At 39.3% G+C, this 27691-nt stretch overlaps 1 protein-coding gene across 1 annotated transcript; it reads right to left on the bottom strand.

Annotated features, from left to right (window-relative positions):
• Positions 1-2142: 2142 nt before the first annotated feature.
• RALA (RAS like proto-oncogene A) lies at positions 2143-17625 on the bottom strand. The gene is made up of 5 exons (XM_003207321.4): positions 17601-17625; positions 11977-12129; positions 10746-10954; positions 7249-7423; positions 2143-4085 (listed from the first exon to the last, which is right to left on the bottom strand). Exons 2-5 carry the CDS (start codon positions 12088-12090, stop codon positions 3963-3965), a joined length of 621 nt encoding a protein of 206 aa, XP_003207369.1. The 5' UTR covers positions 12091-12129; positions 17601-17625; the 3' UTR covers positions 2143-3962.
• Between the last annotated feature and the right edge of the window lie 10066 nt (positions 17626-27691).

The following is a 27691-nucleotide window of genomic DNA, read 5'->3' as shown; positions in this document are numbered from 1 at the left end:
GCGATGAAAGATTTTTCCAGACATTTTAATAGCATTCTGGAGCCTGCTTACCTTTAGCACATAGTTTTATGTTGTAAACTATCCCTCCTTCCATTCCTTACTTATAACACCCTGTCATATTAAGAAAAGCAGAAATCAGGTAAAAAAAAAAAAAACACAACACAACCATAATGCCCTTAATATTGCAGGACAATGTTACACAAATCAAAACAAGCACCTGCACATCATTGTTATGGGTCTGAGATGCAACCACTACTGCTCTCGTTCTTCTCAGATTTGTATTACATTATTCCCCTCTTAACTCCTCACAAGGGTGAGTTGTTCCAAACTATCTTTTATTTTATGTACAGGAGTTTTGTCTGCACAAACAGGAGCCCACAGCAAAACTACAGCTATGCAGCTGCTTGAGGGCAGCTACAAAACCAGCAACTTCCACCTAGTAGGAAAATCCAGGATCTTGGTAGAAGGCAACCTTGTTTTGAATCAGTGATAGCGAACCACTCTGGTAACTGTGGAAAGCAGAACAAAAACCCTGTTAAGGTTTTTTCCAACAACTTAAGTTTGGTATTTTTCCATTATACATGGAAGAAAGAAAAAGGTTAAAAAAAAAAAAAAAAGAACCCTAAGCAAGCAGTATCAAAACTGGATCTTCTGAATATTCTCCCTAAATGGATTGTATCAGTGGTTAGTAAGATCCTGTGAAAATCAGAAGTCTCATCATCTGCCTGACCCTGGGCAGATCTCAGAGAGTTTGAACTTCACTTTATTGACAAAGAAGCTTCAGTCAGAAATATTCCAGTTTGGTAAATGTACTTAGAGCAAAAATTAGCTTGAACTCAGCACTAACAGCACTGGTGCCTTTCCTACCACTCGGTTTTAGTAAAATGCAAAGTCCATGTGGCAAAGCTCGGCATCCCCAAGAGGTACCCAAGATTTTCAGTAAGTCAGTTTCATACATAGATAAAATATTTCATTCCTGCAGATTAATATGACTGTAAGGCTCAGATACTGCTTATATTTTAGTGTATTATGATTGCCATTTGAACTTGCAGAGTATTTATTCTCTGCACTGCACTGACGCTGATGTCCCTCTGAATGGGAAAGCACTTCCTGCACACCATGATGCTTTTTTGGAATCAAAGAAAACTGTTGGATGTTGCCTTTGTTAAGCTGTGCTCATCAGGAGGCTTCAGAAGCTACCAAACAGACCGCTGAGCCCTTACCCAATATTTCTGGAAGTCCCTTGGGTTTATAAAGCTATAAAAGAAAAAAGTGAGTTAGCATTATAATATTAGTTTCGTACACAACAGAAGACAACTTTATAGCTTGTTACAAATTAAGGAATCTGTCTGGCCTGCAGTTTTATAATACAGCGTATTTCACAAAAGGTGGCAATAGGATTACCAGCATGTTAAGCTAACTTGGGAGTGAAATCCCACGGAAGGCTTTAATCCTGCCAGTGTAAGAAAGCATCCTCGACTTCTTGGAGGAGAAAGAGGAGAGAAAATGCTTACTGAAAAGGCACTTCAAGCAGGTGAACCTAGCAGTTTCAGGCACAGAAGTAGGCTAAAGCATGAATTCATGATGCAAATGGATCACATATTGGATGACTCTCTCAGGATGTACCAAATCCTATTATACACAGTTCAACTTATTTTCCCTGCAAGCTGGAGAAGCAAATTTACATAATCCCAGAAAATGCTAGAAGACACAGCTTCAGAAGCACTTTTTTTTTTTTTCTTTCCTTAGACTCATACAGGATTTCCTTTTTTCTTTAAAGCAAACAGACAACAAAAAAAAAACAAACAACCCATCAAAACAAACAAAAACAACACTTCCCGTTCTTATGGAAAGGTACTTCTGGAACACACTTACCTCAGTTTTGTCTGTCTGCTTTCTGATATTCCCTGGTATAGCAAGTAAGGATGAATTAGCACTGGATAAAAGGTAGCACATGCGTAGTCTCAGCTTTCACAAAGTGGATTTTTTAATCAGACTAGTTAAATTTAATCTACAATTTTGTTTCGTTCACATACACTAAAAAGACCTCTGGAATATTTCAGTGTAACTGCTTGACAGCTGGTCTCAACTACAGCAAAGAAACGTAACACATACTGTGGTCATCAATTAACACTGCACGAGTATTTAAAAAAAGTGGAAGTTTATTCATCTTTGAATGGCTCAAATAGCAAATAAAAGGACAGGGTAAGGCATCAGCCAAGACAAGTTTCTTATGTCTGGTGGCTTCATAACACCTCAGCTCCCAGCAGACAGATTCCAAAGCAAAGTCACAATGTTAGTGGTTAGACTCCCTGGCTAAATAGACCAAAATGAGTACACAGGAAGATGATGTCTGGCTCATTTGCCATAGTTACATGAGTAACTTTAATTCTGCACTTGGCAGTCTACTAACACACATACAAAATTCCTACTGATAAATATTTAACGTGACAAATATAACTTCTAAGACTTGAGTCCCTAAAATGTCTGTTAGCATGAAAGTTAAATATTTGTTACCTAGTTTGCTTGAGCACATTTTAAATTGTCAGTTATAGGCTTACACATGTATAAAAAGTGTAACAGTTTGTGGAATTGATCCAGTCCATCTTACCCCAGAGGAGTCCAAAACCCTCAAACGTTCTGGTATATTTTTAGTTAAGATGCAGCACACTCATCATGTGCAAGTATTCCTGCTATTCTGAAGCAACTGAGGCAGTACATTTTGTTTGGGGATTTTGGATGTCCACGGTAAATGTTTCTGTATTGCAAAAGCATCTTTGATTGTTTAATATCAACATTAACTAGAAAAAGTAGCTACAGTGTTCCCCATTTTAAAATCAACACAAAGTAGACTAAACAGTACAAAACCTGCAGTGAGCTTCAGCATAACACACTGTGTTCCTGCAGCTGAGTGTCGGGAACACAAAAGAAATTAACCGATGACACGGAATTTCCCGGACAACATCTTAACTCAAAATACAGTAGCGCTACTGAATCAGCTCCACTCCACCCTACTCCAGGGAGTTAAAACCCAAGGAACATCTAGACAAACATCTACTTGCAAAGGGAAGCTTCAAGGTATCAGTACGTTAAGTTTTAAGCAACCATTCCAGGCTCGGATGTGCCACAGGCTTTTGACTTCCATCTTACACGTATTCTGACCTTTTAGCTATAAGATACCATATAGTTCACCAAGCTACAGATGACTGAATATGCTCTGTATTATTCACAAAACCATAGTATGGCACACGTTTGAAGAACAGACACCGCTAGCAGACAGCTAGTTAGCGAGATCATTCATGGAACTGCACTCTGCAGAGAGGGCAGGCTCGCACTGATGCACAGGGAGAGTCTCCATGCAACAAGCTGAAAATACACCCTTGACTAAGCAACCTGCTATTTTAGGTTTTAAAATTAAGGCATATTCAAATGTTTCAATGTAAAAGATTACATCACTCTTCTAGGTTAATCAGGTAACGCGGAACCACGTAGAATTTTCCTCAGCATAACTGTTGGCATATACATTATTCTTTCCTGATTTGCATAACTCCATGGCAAAACAACCTCTTTGTTAGGTATCACGTTCACAACTGGAATTTTCAAGGCAACGAAAAACAAGACAAAGTGACAATTATCAATGATAAAAAAGTATGCTTTACAAGAAACCACAAAGTAATATTTCCCCCTGTTTACTAATAAAGAAAAGACTCCCCATGAAACACTACATTCAGAAGAAATGTGAGAAGGTAGGCGATCATGAAATGGTTTGCTTCTCTTGAAGCCATATCAATCTTTTTCAGTGAATTTGACTTTCAGTGCAGCTCCAATTCATGCTTTTAGTGGTACATTACAATTTCCAACATGTTAGAGTAATTTCAGTCACTTGAGCCTTCAATGGCATGCTTATAAATTATGGTTTTTTATTAGTATGGTCAAAGTAGGAAAGGAATTCGGGGTTTTGATTATAAAATGCAACATCTTTCTCTGATCCTCTTAGCTAGGCTTTTTCTTTTCTTCTTTCCATTCTTCTCTTTGCTGTCTTCCATTTTTCTGGCTCTAATTTCTCTCATCAAATCAAAAAACACCTGGAAAAGATGGAAGAACGTAAATGCCAAAACACTGTCAGACCTCTGAGTTACTTCAGGTTATCACTGATGACATCTGCTTCTGGTGGTTAGAATATAATCAGTTATACATTATCAGTCTGAGCAAACAAAGACTAATCCAACAAATCTCTCACTGGTTTTCAAGGCCAAGTCCATGCGATGCATATCTGCTTCTTTCATGGTACCTGTAGTTCAACTAGCTTCTGCTGTTTGCTTATGAATCTTGTCAGAAGAATTAAAGCAAGATTCATGTCGCTATCTGGGGTTTTATTTTTTTTTCCCCATTTTCTATCTACATCTTGCTGAGGAGACTCAGGGAAATCTGTTTGTATTTTGAGAATATTCAGTGATGAACTGCAAAGACTGAAGCACTGCTACAATTAGTTCTAGTAGCACACACTACACATTTCACAGTCACTATGCCCCACGATGCAAATCTAAACAAAAAGTGCAGAAAAAACAAATTAGCATTCCCTTTATCAACCATGCAACTACATAAGCTATTTTTAGATTAGGTATCTCAAAGTATGCAGAAACTTCATTATTATCAAGTAGCTTAGTAGGAAACAGAAGTTGGAGACGTATCAATGACTCATTTAAGAGAGGAAAGACTGTAAGCTAAGGCCTGTGACAGGGAGCCTTAAATTACTTCATTCATTAAGACAATCTTGCCTTAGAGAGAGCTACAGAAAAGAACTATTTCATCTTTGTTATCATAGCAGATCATTTGAACAGTTCTAAAACTTCTCCATCAGGAAGACTTCCCTCCTGATCTGTCAGGGGGCTTGATCCATTTCTATGCAGCACAGACAGGGCAAGGACTGAAAAACTCTTCTACAGACCACAGCAGGTATTTTTATCTGCAATTACACTAATCTCATATTGTCTGCAGAAAAAGCATAAACTTTCATTACAGAGGATATGAGAAAAATCAATGCAACTATGCGTTTCCATCAAAAAATACAACTGCCTTTAGGATACTACATGTTGAAATTGCTTGCTTTTACTTAAATCTGTTTTAATGGTATGCTGCAACTGTCAGCTTGCTTAAGCTCTGGCACTGTATCACAGCATCTGGGATACGTAACCTAGTGTGAGAAAATGCTCGTTTGCTTACTGTTGTTACCAAAGTGAGTGAAAGCCCAAACCCACCCTTCTGGAATTTAGAAAAGCACAATTTTTTATAGAATACTAACTTAAGTTCATATAATTAACCCCGTAACTTCAGATGCTTTAAGAAAACAAGTAACTAATACCTGGTATTTACTAGGGCCAACAAAGCCTCCTTGGGAGCAGCCCTGCTGAGGAGGACTCAAGGGTTCTAGTAGATAAAAAACTTAACAGGAGTCAGCAGTGTGTGCTTGCAGCCCAAAAGGCCAGTGGTATCTCCTGGGCTGCATCAAAAGAGGAGTGGCCAGCAGGGTGAGGGTGCTTTCCTACTCTGCCCTCGTGAGACCCCATCTTGAGTACCACATCCAGGTCTGGGGCCCACAGCTCAAGTAAGATGTGGACATTTTGAAACAGGTCCAGAGGGAGGCCATGAATCTCTCTAAGGAAGAAAGGTTAAAGAAGCTGGGCTTATTCAGCCTAGAGAAGGATTAGGGGAGAATTCACTGTGGCCTTTCAATACTTAGAGAGCTTATAAACAGGAGGGCAACCAACTTTTTACATGCATAGACAGTGGTAGGACAAGGAGGAATGGTTTCAAACCAAAAGAAGGAAGATTTAGATTATATATCAGGGAGAAATGTTTTACACAGAGGGTGCTGGAAAAGGTTGCCCAGAGAAGTTGCAGATGCCCAATCCTGGAGGTGTTCAAAGCCAGTTTGGATGGGCAGCCTGACCTAGTGCCCGATTAATTTTACAGGCAAACCTGCCTGTAGGACGGGGATGGGAACCACATGATCTTTGAGGTCCCTTCCAACCCAAGCCATTCTATGACTAATTCATGGATCGTCAAATCAGAACTCTATGTAATACATATCAATCTGGATCCATAATGCCACCTGTTCCAAAAAGAAGCCTTGAGCTCTTTAGTAGCCTGTCATGTGAATGCAAAAGTTATTTGCATAGATTTATATTTACTTTTGCCCCCCTGCTGCTAAAAGATGATGAAACAGATTTGGACGACCTCAGAATTTCTGCAAGACTGAAATAGGTGGATGTTAACTGCAGTTATGCACCAAAACTGAAAGCAACTGAACTGCTCTGCATTTAATTGACTTAATGTTCCCTGCAGAACAGCATGACATTTTTACTTTAGCACTGAACAATCCGTTTGTTCACAATGACAAGACAGATGACAACAGTAAAGTTTAAGTTATTGCAAAACAGTACTCCTAATACTGCTGTTATGCTTCAACTACTCATATGTAAGCATTTACATTAGAAAATTTCTGGGTCACCAAGTCTATCAAGAGATCTGAAAGAAAAAAATCTGCACTTTAAACTGAGCTTCTTACTTTTGCCAGATGTCTATTACTTTTTTAGTCTACAAGGCTGACAGTTATTCGAAATGCTATGTTTCAAGAAGTCCTGCCTTCTCAAGATGCAAGTGAAATACTTAGAACTAATCAGTAATTTATCATCTTTGTGCTTGCTTATGACCTTCTGATCCAGGCTTTATCCCAAAAAACTCTGGAGGCACTTTTGGGTCATTTAGAACGTAAGAGTAAGTCCATTCTTCATCGAAACAACACACAGGCATGTGGTTAGACGAGGGTAGACAGGATTCCAATCCCTCCCTTAGTTTTCTAAGCCATTTTATTCCTCAGACAGCATTCTCACTGTCTAGAAGCAGTTTTATCTTCCAGTTACAGAAAACACAATAAGGCAAGGCTAACACAAGTGCCTCAATAACTTTTTAACAATAAAAGGTCTTGTCTAATGACTTAACTCATCACAGTTTAGGATGCGATACCTTGCTGTGCCTAATGCATTCTCACTGTTTTATATTAAGCAACTTAGTCATGCAGTCATCACAAGCTATAGTAGAAAAGCATTTGTTTTAAGATCCACACCCCCCAAAAAAGAGGCTAAAATAACTTGAACTTGTAAGCTATGACCCATAGAAGACAAATGTAAAGTAAAAACTGACAGAGATTCTTTTCATTATTAGGTGAGTTATGAGGCAAGTTATTACCTTGTCAACGTTGGCTCGTGTTTTTGCAGAAGTTTCCACATAGTTAACATTCCACTGGTCAGCTCTGTTTTTTGCTTCTTCTATAGAAACTTGCCTTTTATCTTCCAAATCTGATTTGTTACCTACTAGCAAAAAAGGAACATTCTCATCTTCTTTTACTCTTAAGATCTGCTCCCTAGAGAAAAACAGAAAAGCAAAAAGAAATTATTTTATGGAGTATTTTATGGAGTACTGTTCTTAGAACACAAAAATAAGAATGCGGACTTAAACATTCTTCCATCCTATTCCTTTTATACTCACTCTTTTTATGAAGCTTACATAGCAGACCAAGACAGACTATTAGTCTTCCAGGAAGGAAGGAAGATGAATCAGTAACAAATTAAACAAAGTAGAACAGGTGAGAATTTAAACTAATAAAGTTCTCCTTTTACTAAAGGTATTACTTGACAGTAGTTCTCACTGCCTTTATGCTGCTATTAGCAATCATAATTTTTAATATACCCAGACTACATTCTTACATTTGACTTTTTTTTTTTTGTGCCACTGATGAAATTAACTAATTAGGTAGTAAGCTTAACAAGAGAAAAATCTCATCCTTTCAGGAATCTTTCTGAAGTCACTTATATTCAGCCCCTACAGAGATCTTAATTCAGTTATAAGCCAGTGTAAGGATAACAAGTTGCACATGCATCAGATTTTTAAGGAAAGATCCTGTTTGAACCACTACAATGAAGAGTTTAAATTTATAAACAGAACCAAGTACTACAAATGCTTTGGTACATCCATCTGAAGAACGCTGCTCCTGGAAGACGAGCATTCTCTCTTTCGCCTCAGAAAGTTGTACAAAGTTAGTGAAATTTAGCCCTCCATCGTGGAACAGTTTCTGAAAGATCAACAAGAAGCACAAAGAACCACATTCCCTTTTCTGGCTGAGGTGAAGCCTATTAGCAGATTTTATGTAGAACAGAAAGAAACTGGAAAGATTCAACTGATCCTGTCACTATCCTTTGATTGGGCATACATCAGAATCCTCTTGTTGGTGTAAGATGTTTTCCTTTTTGTAGCATTTAGTTTTGTTGAGTTAGCTTCTCTTTTTTTTTTTTTTTAAACCTAACAGATATGCATTGGAGGCAGCTTGTAACACCACATTCATCTCTCAGATGTAATTAAAATAACATTCCTTCCCTCCCTGCTAAATAGAGCAAGTGTCACAACTGTGCTTGCAGATATTTAGTAGTTTGAATAGCCAGTGGATTAGGATGAGTGGAAATATGAGAATTCAGGACAACAATGACAGAATCTGTTAAAATAAGACTTTTAGATAAAAAACTAGATACACCAGATTGAAGTCTAAAACTTAAATTCTCTAGAGCCTCTTCTATTCTACTCAAAGCAGGAACACATTTTATCAAATCACCTTTCAAATATTTAAAAATTTAGTCCTTGCAGATCTGCCTTCTATTGAAAAAAAAATTACCTAAAAGAACGATGGTATTTCAGAGCCCACTGGAAAACCCATCGAAGACTGTAAGTGGTAGTGAACAGCTCCCCTGATGCCATTCAGGGAGAACAAATTTCTATGGAAACGCTAAAATGTCCAAATTCTTCTTCAGTCATTTTCTTTTGCATCCTTGTCTCTTAAGTGGTATTATCTCAGGCTGCTCAACAATGCCAAAGGTATTTTAACTGAACCTTCCAGTAGATACAAGGTATTTTTACACAGAGCAGAAAGAATACAGTTGTTATGAGGCCTATTTTAGCACTTAGGCTTCAGTAGTTTCAAAAACAACTTGAAAGGCACTTTAAGAATTGTACTGGGCAGTGTTTTAATCTCTGCATCAAAGGGCTTTTTTTCTTCCATTTCTTTCCTGTTTCAGCATACATATTGTCAACACTCACCTTGGCTTAAAAAACAGGACTTTTCTTCTAGATTCACAGAAGATGGCAGAGGGCCTCTGAAGAAGCCATTTGGCACTACAGAGCTCAACCATACTAACCAGCCCTCCAGGACTGCCATAAGTAGCATAAGCCTGTTAATCAGCCTGGGCTCCTCTCTCTCTCTTTAAAGATACAAATACATGCACTTACATACTGAGAAAAATAAATTAAGAAAAAAAAAAACATACACCAGAAGGGGACAAGCTTTCTTTCTCCCCCCTCCATAACTCCTCCTCCACCCTTAGAGAAGATTTTAAATGTATTCTATACTTAGTACTAATTAACCTGAGCTATGATAACATCTCTAAGAATGCTTATTTCAACGAGATGCAGATCATTTCCTTTTATATCATCTCCCTTCAATTCTGCTTAACTTTGAACTGCTGAAATTTTGGAGGAGTGGTGACTTTATTTACTGTATATATTATATAGCAATGAGATATTTTTCTCTGTAGATACGTGGAGGGATGAGTGTTTTAAATAGGCTCTCAAGCAAATTTAAATACACATAATATGATGATGTCTAAATCTCCTACCATTACAAGGGTCTTAATACTTTGCATGCTTGAAAAACACTTGAAAAATAATAAAAAAAACAACTAGCCTAGTAAATCTTCATCCATACCTAGCTGACAAGGGAGAGAGGCTGTGGATGTGATCTACAAAGATTTTATTAAGGCCTTTGACTCTGCCTCTCACTGTACCCTCCTGCAGAAGCTAGCAGCCACAGTTTGGACAGGTACACTCTTTGCTGGCTAAATAAAACTGGTTGGAGGGCCAGGCCCAGAGAGTGGTGGTGAATGGAGCTAAATCCAACTGGTGACCAGCCATGAGTGATGTTCCAAAGCAGTCAGTACTGGAGCCAGCCTTGTTTAATATCTTTACTGACAATCTGGACAAGGGGATCGAGTGTACCCACAGTAAGTTTGCAGATGACATCAAGATGGGAGGAAGAGTCAATCTTCCTGAGAGCTGGAAGAGCCCACAGAGGTGGCTGGATGAGCTGAAGCCTATCGTATGAGATCAAAAAGACCAAGTGCCAAGTCCAGCATTTCAGTAACAGTAATCCCATGCATCACTACAGACTTGGAGCAGAGTGGCTGGCAAAAGCCACATGGGCCAAAAGGATTCAAGCATGTTAGTTGACAGCTGGCTGAATATGAACAAGCAGTGTGCCCAGGTGGCCAAGAAACCAGTGGCATCCTGGTTTGGAACAAAAAGTGTAGTCAGCAGGATTAGGGAGATGGCTGTCCATCAGTACTCAGCACTGGAGAGGCTGCCTATTCACAAACATGATTCTTTGCACTGTAGTGTAAGTGTAAAGCAGCACTGATTTACAAAAGGCATCTGCTCTGTTGCAATCATCTGTTCAGTATTCAGAAGCAGAGCAGCAAAGATATCTGAAGTGGTACAAAGATAATAAAGTTTGTTAGGCATCTCTTCAAAGTAACGTGACTACAGTCATCTATTCTGGACTACCAATGATAGTGCAAAAAAAAAAAAAAAAACCCAATTATAAGAACCTCACTATAATTGCAATAACTTGCCTTGTAACCTACCTGAAATCTGCAGTAGCTGCAAATGACTCCAGCTCTGTAATAGAGAAAACGCAGAGAAAGCCTTCTCCACTTCGGAAGTAGTTGTCTCTAATTGCAGCATAGTCCTCCTGCCCTGCTGTGTCCAATATATCAATTTGGACTTCTTCCCCATCCAGAACCACCTTTTTCCTGTAGCTGTCAGCTTTGGTGGGCTCATAATCTTCTACAAACTAGAACCAAAAATTTTACTGTTTGAAAACCAGGTCAGTACAAGGCAAATGCATCTATTTTCTTTATGGATATAACAAACATTTCATATGGTTACAATAATAAATAAGCCCATGTATTTAGACTACATAAGATACTCAAGTTATTCAACATAGCTGAAAGCAGGCTCCTTGTCAACCCAAACAACTTACAGGGTTTTACTTTTTTCAGCCATTACAAGGAAATTTTAGAAGGAACTGAAAAACATCAGTGGCCATGCACCAAGTGTCTACTTTTGGTTAAGCACAGCATCTGGCTGCATTTCATTAAAGTATCAGACATTTCTGACTGAGTACATTTAGTATCAATTTTTAAGGGACACTGAAGGCGTAACTTCCATTTCCTAGTCAAAAAGAATGACTTTCACTGACAAAAAAAAAGTAGGGAAATGAGAAAAGATTTTTTCTTCTTCTTCAACAGCAACATAAATAAAGGAAAAAAAAAATTGGTCACTTCAAGCATCAAGCAACTTATTGAAGCGAAGTATTTGAGTTTGAGTTTCAATACTGAAGCTTTAACAGGTCTAGTAGCCAATGTGAAAATATACTGTGAAAGAGTAAGTTCTACAACCACTAATTGCCTAAAAATCTGAAGGGAGGGGGGAGGATAGAAAGGCATATTTACATATTTACAGGTGTCTCTAAAGGAGAAAACTCAGAATTTCAGAATCACAGAACAGTTTGGGCTGGAAGGCACCTTAAACCCCATCCAGTTCCAATCCCCATGCTGAGGGCAGGGACACCTCCCAGTAAACTAAGCTGCCCATGGCCCCATTGAACCTGGCCTTGAACACTTCCAGGGATGAGGTGTCCACACTCTGGACAGCCTGTGTCAGTGCAAAAATATTCGTGCTCAATTTAACAGTTGACATTTGTACATCATATACATGTAGGCCTTTCCAGAAAATAACTGTACCAATTAATGCTCAAGTAACAACACTACACAGTAGACATCACACAGGATATTTTATAGGGTACCTTCTTACCTCATCATACATAAACTGTAGTGTTAAAGCAGATTTTCCTACACCACCACTTCCCACCATGATGACTTTATGTAAAGCCAGCGAATTCTGCCCTTTGGGCTTATTTGCTGCCATCTTTGGATTACAGAAAATTCACTGGTATAAAATGAAAACCTAGAAGAAAAAACATTGCTTCGTTAGTTTTCTCCCTCCCACATGCAGTGTTTAAAATGCATTCATTTCAAATCCCTGCATATCTCAGATTTAGAGATATTCGTTTCAGTTCTGTTACCTTCACTGAAAACCACTTCTTACTGGAAATCATTCCACAAATTATAACAAGCTCATCTTTCTTTTTTTTTTAGTGGCAAGAAAGCCATCACCACCTGCAAAGGGCACAGGCAGGTTCACAGCATCCATCAACAATTAAGGGAAAAGATTTACATTTTGGTACGTAATGCTTTCTGTTAGAGACATGGCATTTGTCAGGAATTCCTCTTAGTTTACTAAGAAAAAATTGTAGAAAGGAAACCACAGTGAGTCAACACAAGAAAGCATGAGATATGACAGCTGCAGGGGAAAAAAAACAGACATCTGAAGGAATTTCCAGCTTAAATAGCAGGCACTGGGACAACAGTTGCATCAACAAGGATCGGTTTTGTGCACTTTTTCAGAGAAAACCAGGCAAGTGTGTCATTTCAATCCTAAAAATAACCTGTTTCAGCAGGTCAATCAGGAGCTGAAAGAACAATCTAGTTTAGGCAGAGTGCAAAGAATCAACTTGTCTTTGCAGACTACAAACACAGTTACCCAACGTACTACAATAGCTGTTCTAGTCCCACAACTGCTTGGTCAAACACAGATCTCTGCACCTCAGCAGTATCGAAGGGCTCTGTGACAGTTCATTCCCACACATGCTCTAATGTGCATGTGCACATATACAGGAAATAATCCCATTAGATCCTGGGTGGTTTGTTTGTTTTTTTGAATCACATAGTTTTTAGCAGAACCCCAACCTTCTCATCCCACACCTTCCTTTCACTCCTTACCTACCCCAATAATAGCAGTACTGTACTTGTGTTTAAAGGAAGATAAAACATTCTGTCTTAAAAACGCAACGCAGGAAAGCTGCTGCACAGATTTACAAGAATGCTTAAAATCTCATCAGAATCCCCTTCCTCCAGAGATTAAGGTCAAAAGCTCTAACGTCCAAAATGCAAAATGACTCCTGTGTTACAGAGGATGTAAATACACAACACATCTACAACAGCAACAGAACCAAATAGTTGACAAGAAAGCTCAGGAAGAACTCACATGGCAACACAGGTTACACACAGAACTATCAGATAATAATACAGCTCAGTAATAAGATGCCTTTACTTCTGACAACCTCACACTAAAATTACGTTCTCCTGCATTGTGAATCACCACTGTGTGCAAATCAAACAATTGGAACATCAAGAACAACAATTTCCTTGAAACTTACACCAAAGTCCTTAGCTGAGGACACGTTTTTGTCAGCAGTGAGGCACTTACATAGAAAAGCATGCTGACTGAAATGTCATTAAAGATTGAACCAATCCTTCCTGCAATTAAAAAAGATAAACACAGAAGAAATCTACATGAAGAACTCTGGATCACAACAATAACACTACCTATTACGCTGTCAAAGAACTCTGAAAATGCACTGAATGTTAAATGGCTTAAATTGTTTCTTCCAAAAGGGTTATCTAAGAGAAATGAGCACGAGTGAGCTGCTGCACTAATTACAGACACATAGCAGAGAAACATAACTAATGTTACGTTACCGTTTTTTTTTAAAAAAGGAGCACAAGAACAAAACAAAATTGGGTTTTGGTCATTGAAGCTTAAGAAGAACCACTGCTTTCTTTGTAGTCAAGAGGGAGCATAAGAACATGAAAATAACTCCAAGCTGGGTACATTTTCAACCTACTACACCACATTTTGAACTACTCAATAACGTTTTGCTTTTGCATTTTTCTCTAAAGAGAACGTATACCAAAAGTTGTGCTTCTTTCTTTGTAACATGTATTTCATACAAATAATACATAGAAGCATTCCTCTGAATCAGCAACTGACAAGAGCTAATTTTGACAAGTTTACAATGCAATAAATACTCCTGGATGCACAAATACTGAGGCACCAGCATACACAGGTATGGCCACACTAATTCTACTGAGCAACAAAGCAGAGTATTCTTCCACAAGAACGTCAATAGTGCAGGAAATTCAAACGAATTCAGCAGGACCGCTGTCAGATGTGTCTCTGCAAAATCAATACCACCATTTGCTCTAATATATGAGTCACGTTTCACTGTAACACTTGTTGTAAATTAACTTATAATCTTTAGGCAGACTGATCAATAGGAATATTCCTATTCTATGAGAAGCTCCGATTCAGCTAGTAGGATTCCAGCATACAATTCGCTGCCACTTGTTCTTTGTCCAGCTGACAAACTGCTTTCAAAACAGGAAGATCCTTAGAAGCAGTCAAGTTAGTGAAGTTAGTGCTTCTTGCCACTGAATGTTCTTCTAAGATCTTCTGGCAGGCAATCATTTTCAGAAGCCCTGATAACATCTTTTCAAAGAAGAGTAAGATACAAAGTGAAAGAAAAACTCAGAATTAAGAAAAACCTGACCGAACCAGTCATCAAGTCATCAATAACCATCAGTGAACAGCATCCCAGTAGAAATCAAAGACAGCTAAACTTCATGCTACTCCATTTCAAATCTGAAAGATAAGCTTGTCACCAATACTCCGTCCCACTTTGTAGTGGGAGGAGGCTCGGTGAGGTCAGTTTGCTTTCAAGTTCTTCACAATCCAACAAAGAGAAGACTGGCAAATTCAGGCCTGCTGAAGGGAGAGTACAAAAGCCCAAGAAATAAGCTACAAACTGAGCAAGATTCTGTGCAAGTGACATTCAATCCAGAGAGACGTCCCAGAGCAAATACACCACTTGAGAGAATACAGACCTCACAAGTGATGTTACTGCCACATACCTCTACCTTTTCCAGTCTGCCTTTTAAAGCAAAGAGGAACATAAATTTAAATTTTAACAGTAAAGTATGCAAGATGTTTCATGCAAAGCAAATGTTCCTATCCTTAATTCATGTAGCCATTTTTTGTGTTCATAAAGATACGAGTTTTGTTCATAGCTGAAAGTACACTTTCATATTTTGTTGTAGTGTGATTTATTTTTTTCCACCTTGACAATAAAAAATTGTTTTGAGTTCCGAAGACAAACAGAACAGGCTGACCCTGCAGTAGAAGCCCACGTTATGACACAGCGGAGGAGCTCACAGGGACAAGTAGGGTGTTGTCAAGAGCTGTGTAATCCGTCCATACAGCTCAGCTTTTTACCACACCCACTGGCAATCCCCACCCCAGCAATAAAGCTGATGTGATATACCAGAGTTTATTTTTAAACAGTGCTTTGCGTAGTCTAACAAGTCATAAGAGAAGTGAAAGCTTAACTGGCTCGACAGTGTACTCCCATATCTTCATTTGAAGGGTGAGAGCTGTCTAAGCACCACGCTGTGGATCTCTCCTCACCTATGCTGCAGATAAGCTCCTAGAAACTGTCCTTCACAACATGTATGAGCACAGAAATGCACAAACAGATGTGTCTCAGTGGCTGCTCAGCTGAAGTAAGTTCTGCAAACCCCTACAGCTGCTCATTACCTGCATGCAGATAAGTGCTCACCCCAGTTCTGTGCTCCGTCTCATGGCAGGCTTCCAGCTGGAGCCAGGATCATTGATGTAGAGCCAGGTTAGGGTGTGCTTAGATTACATCAGAGGAACTGAAGGAGAACCATCTAGAATTCATGTTAGCATCAGCCACAACAGTCCAGCTGCAGAAATCTATTCGAAAGGATGAAGAGTAGGGAGAAAAACAACCTAAGATCACTCTGGATAGCAAAAGGAACTTGTAGCTGGATGAGTAAAATGTATCTCTTTCGAATGACTAGCGGCTACCTGTAGTAATGCTAACTCTCCCAGAGCTGCACACCTTGCACAGCAGGTCCTCTGTTGAAGAAATACTGAGTGCCCACTGGATTTAAACATGGCATGCAGCTCCACCCAGCACAGGAACAAACAGGAGAGTGTTCCTGTAGAGGGACCCGAACAAGGAAGCTAAGTGTGTTTGCATCATGTTAACTCTTGTATAAAGTCTTGAAGCATGGAGCAGCTATCCAGATTCACAAGAGCAAGTAAGACGATCAGGTACCAGTACAAAGAGAGGTTTTCATCTCCAGGAACAAGGTTTTATGGCCAGATATCTTTGCAAACATGTGACAGTGAAAAAAACCAAAGTAGTAATTTCTGGTCTCTCTACTGCAAGTGTCTTTGTCATCTAAATTCTCAGATTCTTTTTGGAAATTAATTCTTACAGAAAAATGTGCTCCAAAACAACTAACCAAAGCATTCTATAGATGTGCAAACATGGCCTTCTGTGTACCAGCTTAAACAAAGCAATGGATGTCCAGCTCACATTGGATCTTTTCTTTTAAAGGAGCACTGATACAGATTTCTCTTTAGCTAGCAGCAAATATTCAGCAAACATAGTGAACAATCAGATCCAAGGCATCTACTCCTGCCAGAAGGTACCTGACACTGGCCAGCAACCCAAAAATTAAGGAAGAATAGATCATATGATAAGTTGGCCTTATTTTCAAGGGAAACTGACTAAAAGGGGTCAAGAAGTTACGCTGTCCATTTTGATCCCTCTAGAGTCTCATAAATGCAATCACAATGAGAGCAGACCAGGGAAGGAGAAACATTACACTAAGTCACGTCATCACAGGCACGAATTCAGCTGGCATTTTCTGCAGTGCTATACATAAGGCTGAATGCAGGCTTTGTGAAAATGCAGTTGTCCTTAACAGGAGAACTTTCATTTGCTGCAGGCATTTGTGTGAAGGAGACTGGTTACACACAGCTCTGTGTTTTAAGATAATTGGTACAGTTAGCATACTAGATTCTAGTTAATAAGATGGGATAGTGGTGTCTTCCTTCAATTACAAAACAGTTTCTTATTGTTAGTAGTTTTATAGCCTTCATAATGCTATGGCATCAAAACTGAACTCCAATTCCTTTGCTTCTGTTCACTTTAAGGGAAAATTATGTAAAGATTTGCAGGATGGTAACATTGAGTTTATTACCCTCTCACTTCTATGATGAGCACTGAGGACTGTTTCACATAGAGAGCATCAATAACAACTTACACGTCACCTGATTTTGTTGTTTTCCCATTCATTCCTCTAGAATTCAACAAATTTGGAGGAACACAAGTGATTTCATTGAAATACACGAGCTATGGGTATGATATCAAGAACTACAATTAGTATGCTTTGACTGGAATACCTCCCAAAAGGCAAAAATTTACCAATTGCTTACTGAACAATAATAATGGAAACCTATGATCCTCTGAACGAATTTCTTTTTTAAACTAAGACCTATTATTATGTTATTACGTACTTTAAGCTTAGTTTAAAGTATCATACCAGAAACATTAGCTGTAATTTCTTTATTTCATTCTAAAGTGAAAATTGACTGTGACTCAACAGTCCTAAAGTAAATTTCAGTATTGTCCAGTTTCTCAAATTCTCTGCAAAGTGACTCACAAATCTGTTGTTCCATATGCCTTAGAGGTGACAAAAGTTCAGCATTCTGGGGAAAAAACAGAAAAGCAAGGATAAAAAAACCAGAGTGAATACATTTCATTTCCCTAAGGACCATCAATAAATTTAGTCTTATTTATTATTAAAATATCATGGTTTCATCCAGTTACTTCATTTCTTGTCCAGTAGCTTCAGTTCAGTTAACAACAACAAAATCACTTCAAAATGCATGGGTCAAAAATGATCAGCACAGACTAGAGTACTGGATGTAGATTATCTGGAAGACAACTCAGGAATGACTGAGATATTCCTGCAAGAAAAATGTTCCTTGAAAAGGAAGGAGGCAAATCCAGGCAAACAGAGCCTAGTCAGTCATCCCTCCCAACAGCTGGTTGCAATTACAATATTCAAACCAGATCAGCAGAAACACCCCATGACCTAGGAACAGGCAAGATACACGAGGATGCAGCACAGTGCCAGCTGTTTTAAGAATTGGAGAGTAAGGAGTCTTTTTAGGTTAGATCAGCGTTAGCCTAATAAGCAACACCCCATGTCTCAAGTTTGATTTGTGTTTTTATTGCAGTTTAAACATGCAACATCTGTTAAGCTCAGCACAGAGTAATGCCAGTATTGTATTAAGGTAGAACAAATACTTCAAAGATTAAATCATCACTCTGAACTCTTAGTAGCAGCTTAAAGAAAGAGGAAATCAAACTTAAATTTTCTATCAAACCTTGGAAATAGCTAGCTTCATTTGAAAAAAAAAAAAAACAAACAAAAAACATTATTCCGAGCCTGTACCTCAGAACAAGTTAGAAACACTTCCACAATAAGTCCTCTCTCCTAAAAATAATCCTTTGACACAAACTGAGAATTTGGATTCAATTTCCCATGACTTCAATAAGCAGCCAAACCATATGCAAGCTTCAGTAAGAACCTTCTTTCCAAAGCTGCCTAATGCTCACCGTAAGAGGCACATATCTCCCCCACACCCACAAAACAAACTTACTGAGGTTCCTATACTTCTACTAAGAGCAGTAAAGAACAGAAAACTGATTGCAGATCAATCTCTCAGCAGTAGGAAATATCCTCAGGCAAGAGACCTGCATTTCCCAGCTTCCTGATATGGGTACTTAGAGCTGTAACTATACTCAGACACTGAATGAGAGTCAACCTCATTATCAACAACTCCTCCTCAAGTAACTGAGGCCCAATCCATTTTAAAAATTATATTGGGCTGCTGTAGAGAACAGTGGCTCCCTACATGGCAGCAGCACTATGCTCTTAAGGTATCACCACAAGCATCGAGACCCCTCCAAGAAGTCACCTCAACCACAAGCAAGCAGTGACCAAAGCTCACAGCCCTGCTGCAGCCAGGGCTCCCACCAGGCCTTGATGCCAGCTTTTGGGCACAGCTGGGAATTGAGCAACAGCTTCTACAATGAGACCAGGGATGCATATCACATTCCTTAATTTCACATTTGGTTCCCAAAAAAAACCTCTAGGCATCCTGCAAGTAGATTTCTCAGGAGGCATCTCCACAAACATTTCTTGAAACCAATATGGAACGGCAAAGAAAAGCCTTCATGAATTGAACAGCAGAAACATTTTGGAACACAACCAAAGTCTTCAAATTTTAAACCTCCCAGAGTTACTGAAAATGAACAAGCTGTATCACCATCCACATAAACTGCTAATAAAACACACAAATGAACCCAACTGCATGTCTGCAATACTGCTATATATGAGCAGTATTCCCACCCTCACCTTTCTGGCAGCACTGATGTTAGAAACAACGAGGTGAGAAAGCAGCTCAGAAGTCTGCCTGGACAAAAACCAACCTCCACAGGCTTTTGGACAGATCTAAACAAGCTTGCTGGCACCAATGACAGATGAGAAAACACACACAAGGGAAAAGCTGGACTGCAGCAGCTCCAGCCTACAAACACTGCTGAAAAACAATGCAAGTGTTACAAGGCTCCTCAACTATTTAGTACCTGCTGAAGATTCCTCACCTTTTATAAGTTACCTAATGCCTACCCTTACCCTGCCTTCCCCTAGAATCACCAGTGCTGGAAAATACCTCCAAGATCATCTACTCGTCCAACCACACACCTACCAACAATATTCCCCCATAAAAGCCGTGTTCCTTAGCACTACATCTAAATGTTTCTTGAATGCCCCAGGGACAGTCACTCAACCATCTCCCTGAGCAGCCCTTTTCAGTATCTTACCACTCTTTCAGAGAAGAAATTTTTCCTAATTTTTCCTGAACCTCCCCTGGCACAACTTGAGGCCACCCCTTCTAGTCCTATCCCTAATTACACAAGAGAAGGCTGACCTCCACAACCTCCCTTCGCATAGCTATAGAGTGTGCAACTGTCTCCCTCCTCTTCTCCAGACTGAACAATCCCAGCTCCCTCAGCTGATCCCCTTAAGACCTGTGCTCCAGACCCTTCACCAGCTTCACTGCCCTTCTCTGGACACACTCCAGGGCCTCAATGTCTTTTTTGCAGTGAGGGACCTGAAAGTGAACACACAACTCCAGGTGCAGCCTCACCAGTGGATGATCCCTTCCCTACAACACTGTTTCTGACACAAGTCAGGAGGCCATTAGCCTTTTTGATTACCTGGGCAATACAAACCCACACTTTTACATGGTTAATTTAGAGAATTAAGGTATTTGTTCTGATATAAATTAATTTACCACTGTAACAGCAGTCATGGTACAAGACTGCACAGCCGTTTCGCTAACTAGCCTGTCACATCCATCCATGCTAGGGTCAGAGAACTTGCAGAGGTTAATCCAGCAAAGATTTCCTAGCACAAGCAAAAACTAAGGAGGAAGGAAAGGGTAAGACTGAAGAGGGGGACATAAAGAGAAGCAGCTTTCCATACCAAATACTTGTAATTAAGTATCTCAACAGAAGTCAATTCTCACTCATGGGAGATGCTATGTAGAACAGCTGCAAATATTGAATTGTACTCAGCATTTCCACAGCGAATAAAGACAACTTTTCCCCCTTCAGATAAACATAAGTGATAAGGCATAGCCTACATGGATAGATTTTACTAACAGAATCAACAACTGAAGGCCAACCAAGGGAAACACTTTGTGAGCATCGTTCAACTAGTGTCACCAAAACATACTAGCCAGAGGTATTTTCACCCTGCATTTCAGGTGCAATAAAGCATGTTAAAAAACCAAGATTTTGACTGGGACAAGTCAATACATCAAACACACTTGCAAAGAACTGCTGCTTTTCAGCTATTCTGGAAAGCAAAACTGGAGTTCTCTAGAAGGCACTGTGCCAGAATTTGCAGCATGAGCCTCAGCATTACATTTTAAAAGCAGTTAAAGAGCTCTGCTTCAGCAAGTTGCTCACAGCACGTTCAGTGCTTTTTAAAAAGCCTTTTTTCCCAACCGTATTTCAAAAGAAATCTCAAATCACAACAGTGTGCCTTTTTTGTCCTTGTACACTTACCCTTCAATATCTACTGAACGTATTTAAAAAAGATTTAAACGCAAGCATTTTGACTTGGCTTGACAAAGTCAAGTGTTTAAACAAAGTCTGAAGAAAGCTTCCAAAAGATGTATTTGAAATACACAGGTTTGCTAGTACAGGTCCATAAATAAACATTTTCTCTAACATAAGTACCACATTCATTGTTAACAATCCAGTACTTCTTTATTCAGAAGTTCAGAACATCAGGTGTTCATTTTCTAGAAAAAGCAAATATCGGTACAGTCTTTTTAAAAAAGATAACACGAGATCCCCACTCACAAAGACTGGTGCTCCAGCCAAATAGTTTCACTGCTCTCTAGGCAGAAAAGTCAACTTGATACAGTGAAGTCTTGAAACAAGTGGCGCCTGCAAGAAACAAATTTCCTCATGGAAAGCTGTGCCAGCACACCAGCCAAACTGAAGCTAACACAAGAAGAACTTGCTGGATTTTGCATTTCAAGACATTCCTTTTACTCCTCTAAGGAATCATCCAGCTGCAGTAAATAAACATCATTAGTGAAATCTGTCCTGGCAAAATAAGTAACCGATCATTTCATGGCTTGGCCACATGTGGTATCACTCATTTACAAACATGCACATATTCTTTCCTGCTAATACTGTAAAAGTATTAATTTTGCAGCCATATTTCCTTCAGTAACTTCTTCCTCTCCTGTTAACACTCCACACAGTGCAACTTGCTCTTCCTAAAATCCTAATCATTTTTCTGTTTTATTCATGGCAGAAGGATTTCATATGCAGGACTCACTGAGACCGGTTTGCAAATACACGAGGACTTGCAATTAACCTTTTGAGCAGGTGATTCAAATACAAAGCAGTTACAGACCTGATGCTGCATGTTAATACAGCATTCATGAAGTTGAAACACCACTGAGTCTGATCCCTTCCAATTATAGATACTGTTTATTCTACAACTATTAGGTCTACCATTTGAAAACTCAGCAAGAATCCATCCAGTAGGTTTAAACGACCCAACTAATTGCTTTTTAGTTTGATATATGCTTGCCAGTTGTATGACACACGGCAGCTTAATGGCTATTTAACATATCACAAAACACTCAGCCACTAGAAATACAGCGTTTGGTTCATGAACTTATTGTGAAGTTTGAAGTATTCAGGTCAATTTGCCACTTTCCACGCAGTGCCAGTGCAGAATTAGTTTTGCAGTCACATTCCAAATTCAAGAAACCCTAGAAAAGCCACCAGTAAAGATGTATACATCTCTAGGTGGGTCTCGGGCTCTCTTCCTCTGGTCAGCCACACAACATAAAAGCTACAGTGGCATTCCAGGAGCAGTCACAGGCTACATCCAGCTTGTCAAGGTCAGTCTTTCCAGGGAAGTACTAGAGAAGTCTATGGTGAAATCTGGTATCTTCATCTACATTTAACCAAATTAATTCTACACACATTGCAACACTAAACACTGCCCAAGTGTGAACTGTATTTCCTTGAACTTGTAAATTCCAGTCAGAAGTATGTGACCTAATATCCTCTCAATACTGCACGGCATAATATAGGATTTCCCCTGGCCTGAAAAACCTTAACTAGTGCCGACTTACAAAACCATTTTACTTCTAGCTGATCACTTGCACGCTTTCAATTCAGCTGCAGTAATCTCTAATAGTGTCAGGTCTACAGAGTCAGAATCTAACTCTACAGCCTTTTTCCTTAATACACATACAGGCTGAATATTGTATAAAGTCTGGAAAAGTTTCATGTGTTAAAACTCACTTCTGTTGTTGCCAGATAACAGCCAGCAGGAAGGACCTTAATCTGTTGAGAAAAACACTTCCCTGAAAATCTTTCCTTCAAATTGCTGACAAATCCAAGAGTAACTACAGCAGCCTGAGTTAGCTATAGCCTTTTCGGTGTTGTATTATGTTGTACCTCACTGCTCACGTTTCTGTTAAAAATAAAACACCAGCATTTGGTTACAAAATTCTTCCTCCTTCAGTTTCTCCTCCAATAAGTAGCTTTTCCTCTGTTTGTTAAAAACAAACAAAAACAACTTAGAAAGACCACAATACAAAACTTTATCAAACAGAAGATGATTTTCTTCCAGTTGGCCAAACTACAGACAAAATCATTTATACTAATATCGTTTCACAATGTTCTTCAAAATACTCAAACTGTGCATGTTGCACATGTGACCTCATTTCTAACTGCTGTGTCTTATACAGAATGTCTTCACTGGATAATTTCATTCTTCTACCCCTTCTGACTCCTAAAGCTGTTAACCACAAGCACTTGCAAGACAGAAAATAAAACAGATGTTGGTTAACCTTCATTCAATTAAAAAACAGAACACAGTCACATAAGCTTTCCTCCTACAAAATTTCCACATGCACCAAATCAACATTACCTGGGAAGACCAAGTATGTTAACAGGCTAGCAAAGTTTCCCAAAAGCAAAGCAAATGATGCCACCACCAAAAACAAAACCACAGGGCCCTCCCAAGCTATTTGTATCATTTAAAAAAAAAAAAGAAGGCAGTTCATATCCCAGTCTCTGGTAGCTGAACAAAAAACTGCTGAGAAATAGCAGCATTTTGGTGATTGGTAACTGCCCTACAAAATTATTTTTTAGGTGCAATTGTGACCATAAACCCATCAGTAAAGCTAATAACTATAGATGCCCAGAAACTCAGAGTTTTTGGCTGAAGCCAGCTGCATGGTAATACACAGATAGTTGTAAAATACTTTGTGCATCACCACCTATGGGCCTCAGAACATTATCCCACTACAGCTCATAACCCACCTAGTTCTGAATGCAGGAAATGCTGGTTAGCAATGTCTGCATGGGGTGTCCTTACAGATGTTGAAGATGTACTGGTTAAAAGCAGGCTTCTTCCTTCTTCAAAGCAGCAGCAGAAGGGTAAACAGCAGAGATCACAACTTAAGATCTAAGTTATTATCAAAACAAGATTTAAACAAGAAGATTGAGACATAACTTGGATAATGGTTTAGAACATAACTCTGCCAAGTCCAAAGGGCTGCAACAGCTCCAGCACACAGCCACAACAGCAAGACAAGTTCTTCTCTGAAAGAGTGCTGCAGCTGAAAGACATCATTCAGGTAACATGGCACTTTTTAAATATTCCTGAAATAAATGCCACTGTGTTTTTAAATGGATTGTTCTAAAAATGGCTCCTTACGTTGCACTACAGTTAAAACTAAATTAGTAATGACACAAACCAAAGTAGTAATTCAGACTAGCAGCTTTCTTAAACCTATTATTGTTCTTACTGCAATCTTCAATTAACAGGGAAAAACAATCCAGTAATACCATTTTATGCATCTCAACAAGTCACACTGCACATCTTCCTTCCTGGTACTCCAAAACATCACAGACCACACAATTTCACTACTGAAGTTACATGCAACCATCTCTTTTCACTGCAACATGAAGTTCTTAACAATTTAAGGTGAACTTGCTTAGAAGAAAGCCATTTCTCTGACAGTTAGCCCAAAAGCACCTGCTCTGCAAATTCTGAATGACCATGCAGTCCTAAGTCCAGACTCTAGTGCTTTCTTCCCAGGCTAAGTTTTTTTGTGTTATTATATACCATAACTGTATACCAGTGCATAAATATAAAAAAATACACACCAGGAGCAGGAAGAAAGGAGGCTTTAGCAATTCAAATTCACGCAGACTAGTGCTGCACCACTGATATTGCATCATGAATCATGTTAGTTTAAAAAGCCCAAAATATGTATTATACAGTTAAAACTCAGAGACCATTTCAAAAATGTGGAAGTCAAAGGATTGAAGGCACAAGAAGGTCCAATGAGCCTCTGGTGATGGGCACACAGGACCAGTCACTGCAGCACTGCAATGAACTCTCAAGTTAGCTATTGTTAAGTACAGATTTTGACCTTATAGAAACCAGATGTTAGAATGTGTGATTTAAAGCATTATTCTTTAAAATCCAAGAAACCTGGGGCTTGGAATGAAGTTTAATTTGCACGTTATATGCAAAAGTGGAATTAAGTGATCAACTGTCTAAAAACTGTGTAAAAAGGTACTATCCTACCAAAAAAAACACACTCAGCCACACAGTAATTACTTTTATTCAGTTCCTGAATTTGCTCATTTTGACCTCTGTAGTAATACTGACATAGTTAAGAAAAAGCTTCTCCCAGCCGTGCTGCAAGTAGAGCCTTCATGTCCATCATTTCAAACACTCTCCATGGCACCACTTGACAAGCCAGTGGTGTCTCCAACATGACAGACATCACTGGGCATATTGCACTGCTCAGTAATACTCTTTCCTGTCTTTACCAGTTATGTCATTTTGAAGTCTGAAATAAATTCCATAGGGTAAGGTATGGAAGTTGTTAATTCCAGCTAAACAAATGCCCTTTAAGGAGAGCACAGCTCTACTGTGCTACACTGGATACCAGACTACCCTGGGAGAGGCTTGAAATGCCAGGTTAGCTATCCTCTGTGCTGCTGGACATGCTTCATTCAAGGGGAGAACTAGCAAAAGGACAACATAGTGCATAGATGGCTTTTCTTGTTTTGAATAGGACCTCCACGTTTGGAAGACTTCCATGTTTACCACACTCTACTCAATGTTGATGGAAACATTTCTGCTTGCCTACATGTGGGTGTTACACATAAGTGTTCTCAGACAGTGGGAGACAAGAATCAGAGTTAAAGATGGAGTCTAACAGTGACACAGAAGAGGACAAGAGGACTTTGGAGTAAAATGACACATGAAGCAGGGCCTGAATGCATGGCAGGTCCTTGCTACCCACCCACTAAGCACAGGTGCAAAGCTCCTTTGTAAAGCCACATTTTCTTTAATTTCCAGAAATTCTCATTTGGTCATACAGTGTATTTACATGCCAGTTTTCAATGAAGTTGCGTGGGCCACCCTGCACCAGGCATTCCCTCAAATGATGAGGTAATAAGCTTTCTGTTAGAGAAAAAATACAGTATATTAAATGAGCTGTACGGGTAGGAATTTCATCTATAGTGTAATTACTTGAACTAAGGAGCCAATACCACAGAATAAGCATCATCAATTCCACTAGGTAACGACTGCAGAGTTACTATTCAACCCACTCTATCTTGTGTGTGCTACCTTTTTTGCATTCCTGGCTCCCTTCTGTATTACCATCGTAAACTGATTACAGCATAGCTTCTTTTGAATTCTCTACAGTAACTGTTTTTCATTAGACTTCCTCTTTACATTGTCTAACATCTCCTACACACTTGTTTTTCCATCTTTCCCCGTTGTGCACAGCACACCCATCTATGCCCCAGCAGTGCTGGGAATTTTGATGACGCCAAACTAATCCTAAACAAAACATGAGCAATAATGACTAAGTCACCCTGTATGCAATCAATTCTCTTTCATCAAGAAGTTCTAGAGCAGCATTACTTAGCTTGTATGGCATTTCTTTCCCATCTGCATCCATCCCTTAGTCCAGTACTGTTTTGTTTGTTTTTGGAGGAATTTTCGGAGGAATTTCAGATTTTACTGTTGTGGAAAGCTCTTAAGACTCAGCCTTACGTGCCCAGCCCTTTGGACACATGGGTTCACACCTACCAAAAATACTGGACACACCAGTCCAGTGGTGGCAGTGACCACCAACAAACCCTTGGTTGGCAGGTGCTCGCTCCAACTCCCACTTGTTAAGGAAACGTGCTAAGAAGCAAAACAGGATTTAACAATTCCCTGGTCTGTCTGCAAACCAGATCTGCTCCAGTTTAAGGGACTCTAAGCTCTTCACATCCACAAGGACTGGACATTTAAGATTCTGCATACTTCACCAGTAACATTTCACAACTATCCTGAGCTGGTTTTCTGCAACAGGCAGAATAACAGCATGAAACAATTTATTCCCTTAGAAATTCACATGACGTTTTGCAGAATGTCCAGTAGAATTGCACTAATTATACCAACTGTTCTATTTTCTTGCTTCATCACATCCATTCTTCATTACAAAGGAAAGAGCCTTAAAACAGCCACCTGGTAATTGAATGTGTGATGTGGGTAGGTTGTAAGGTATTCATTAGAATACTGTCACTAGCATATCAAACTGCCTCGTTCACTTAAAACACATCTCAATTTAGATTCAAAGTAACTTCAGTAGCTGGGAGATACTGGAAATTCACTGGAATTTGGCTGTAAGCACTCCTGAGGGGGTGAGGAGCTTCCTGCCCAGAACACAGCATGCATGTGATCAGTAGCTTACTCCCAAGGCCACCGTATCCTATAGCACTCTCCTGGTTGGCAAAGCAAACAAACCTAATCAAAGAGCTACGTGACTTTTTTTCTCATACAATTATTTTTTCTCCAATTGAGAAGCTGCAGGGCAAACAATGCTGTTGGCAATTAGCCGAGATGTTTGCCTCAACAACTTTTTATGTAACAAGATGCCATACCTACATTACTGTTTGTGACTCCCAGTAACTGGAATACATCAGGTTCTAAGCTGGAACATCCTCTGCTTCAGCAATTTTATCCTCCAAGTCAGATGCACTCGAAATCTAACAGGGGTAAAGGCTCATCATGGACAGAACATTCCTGTTTCAGGGAAACCCCTTTAAAAACATTTG

This window comes from Meleagris gallopavo, chromosome 6 (assembly GCF_000146605.3).
Source record: "Meleagris gallopavo isolate NT-WF06-2002-E0010 breed Aviagen turkey brand Nicholas breeding stock chromosome 6, Turkey_5.1, whole genome shotgun sequence".
Lineage (NCBI taxonomy): Eukaryota > Metazoa > Chordata > Aves > Galliformes > Phasianidae > Meleagris > Meleagris gallopavo.
Note: the sequence above shows the minus strand (reverse complement) of the source record. Positions and strands in the feature narration are given on the sequence as shown.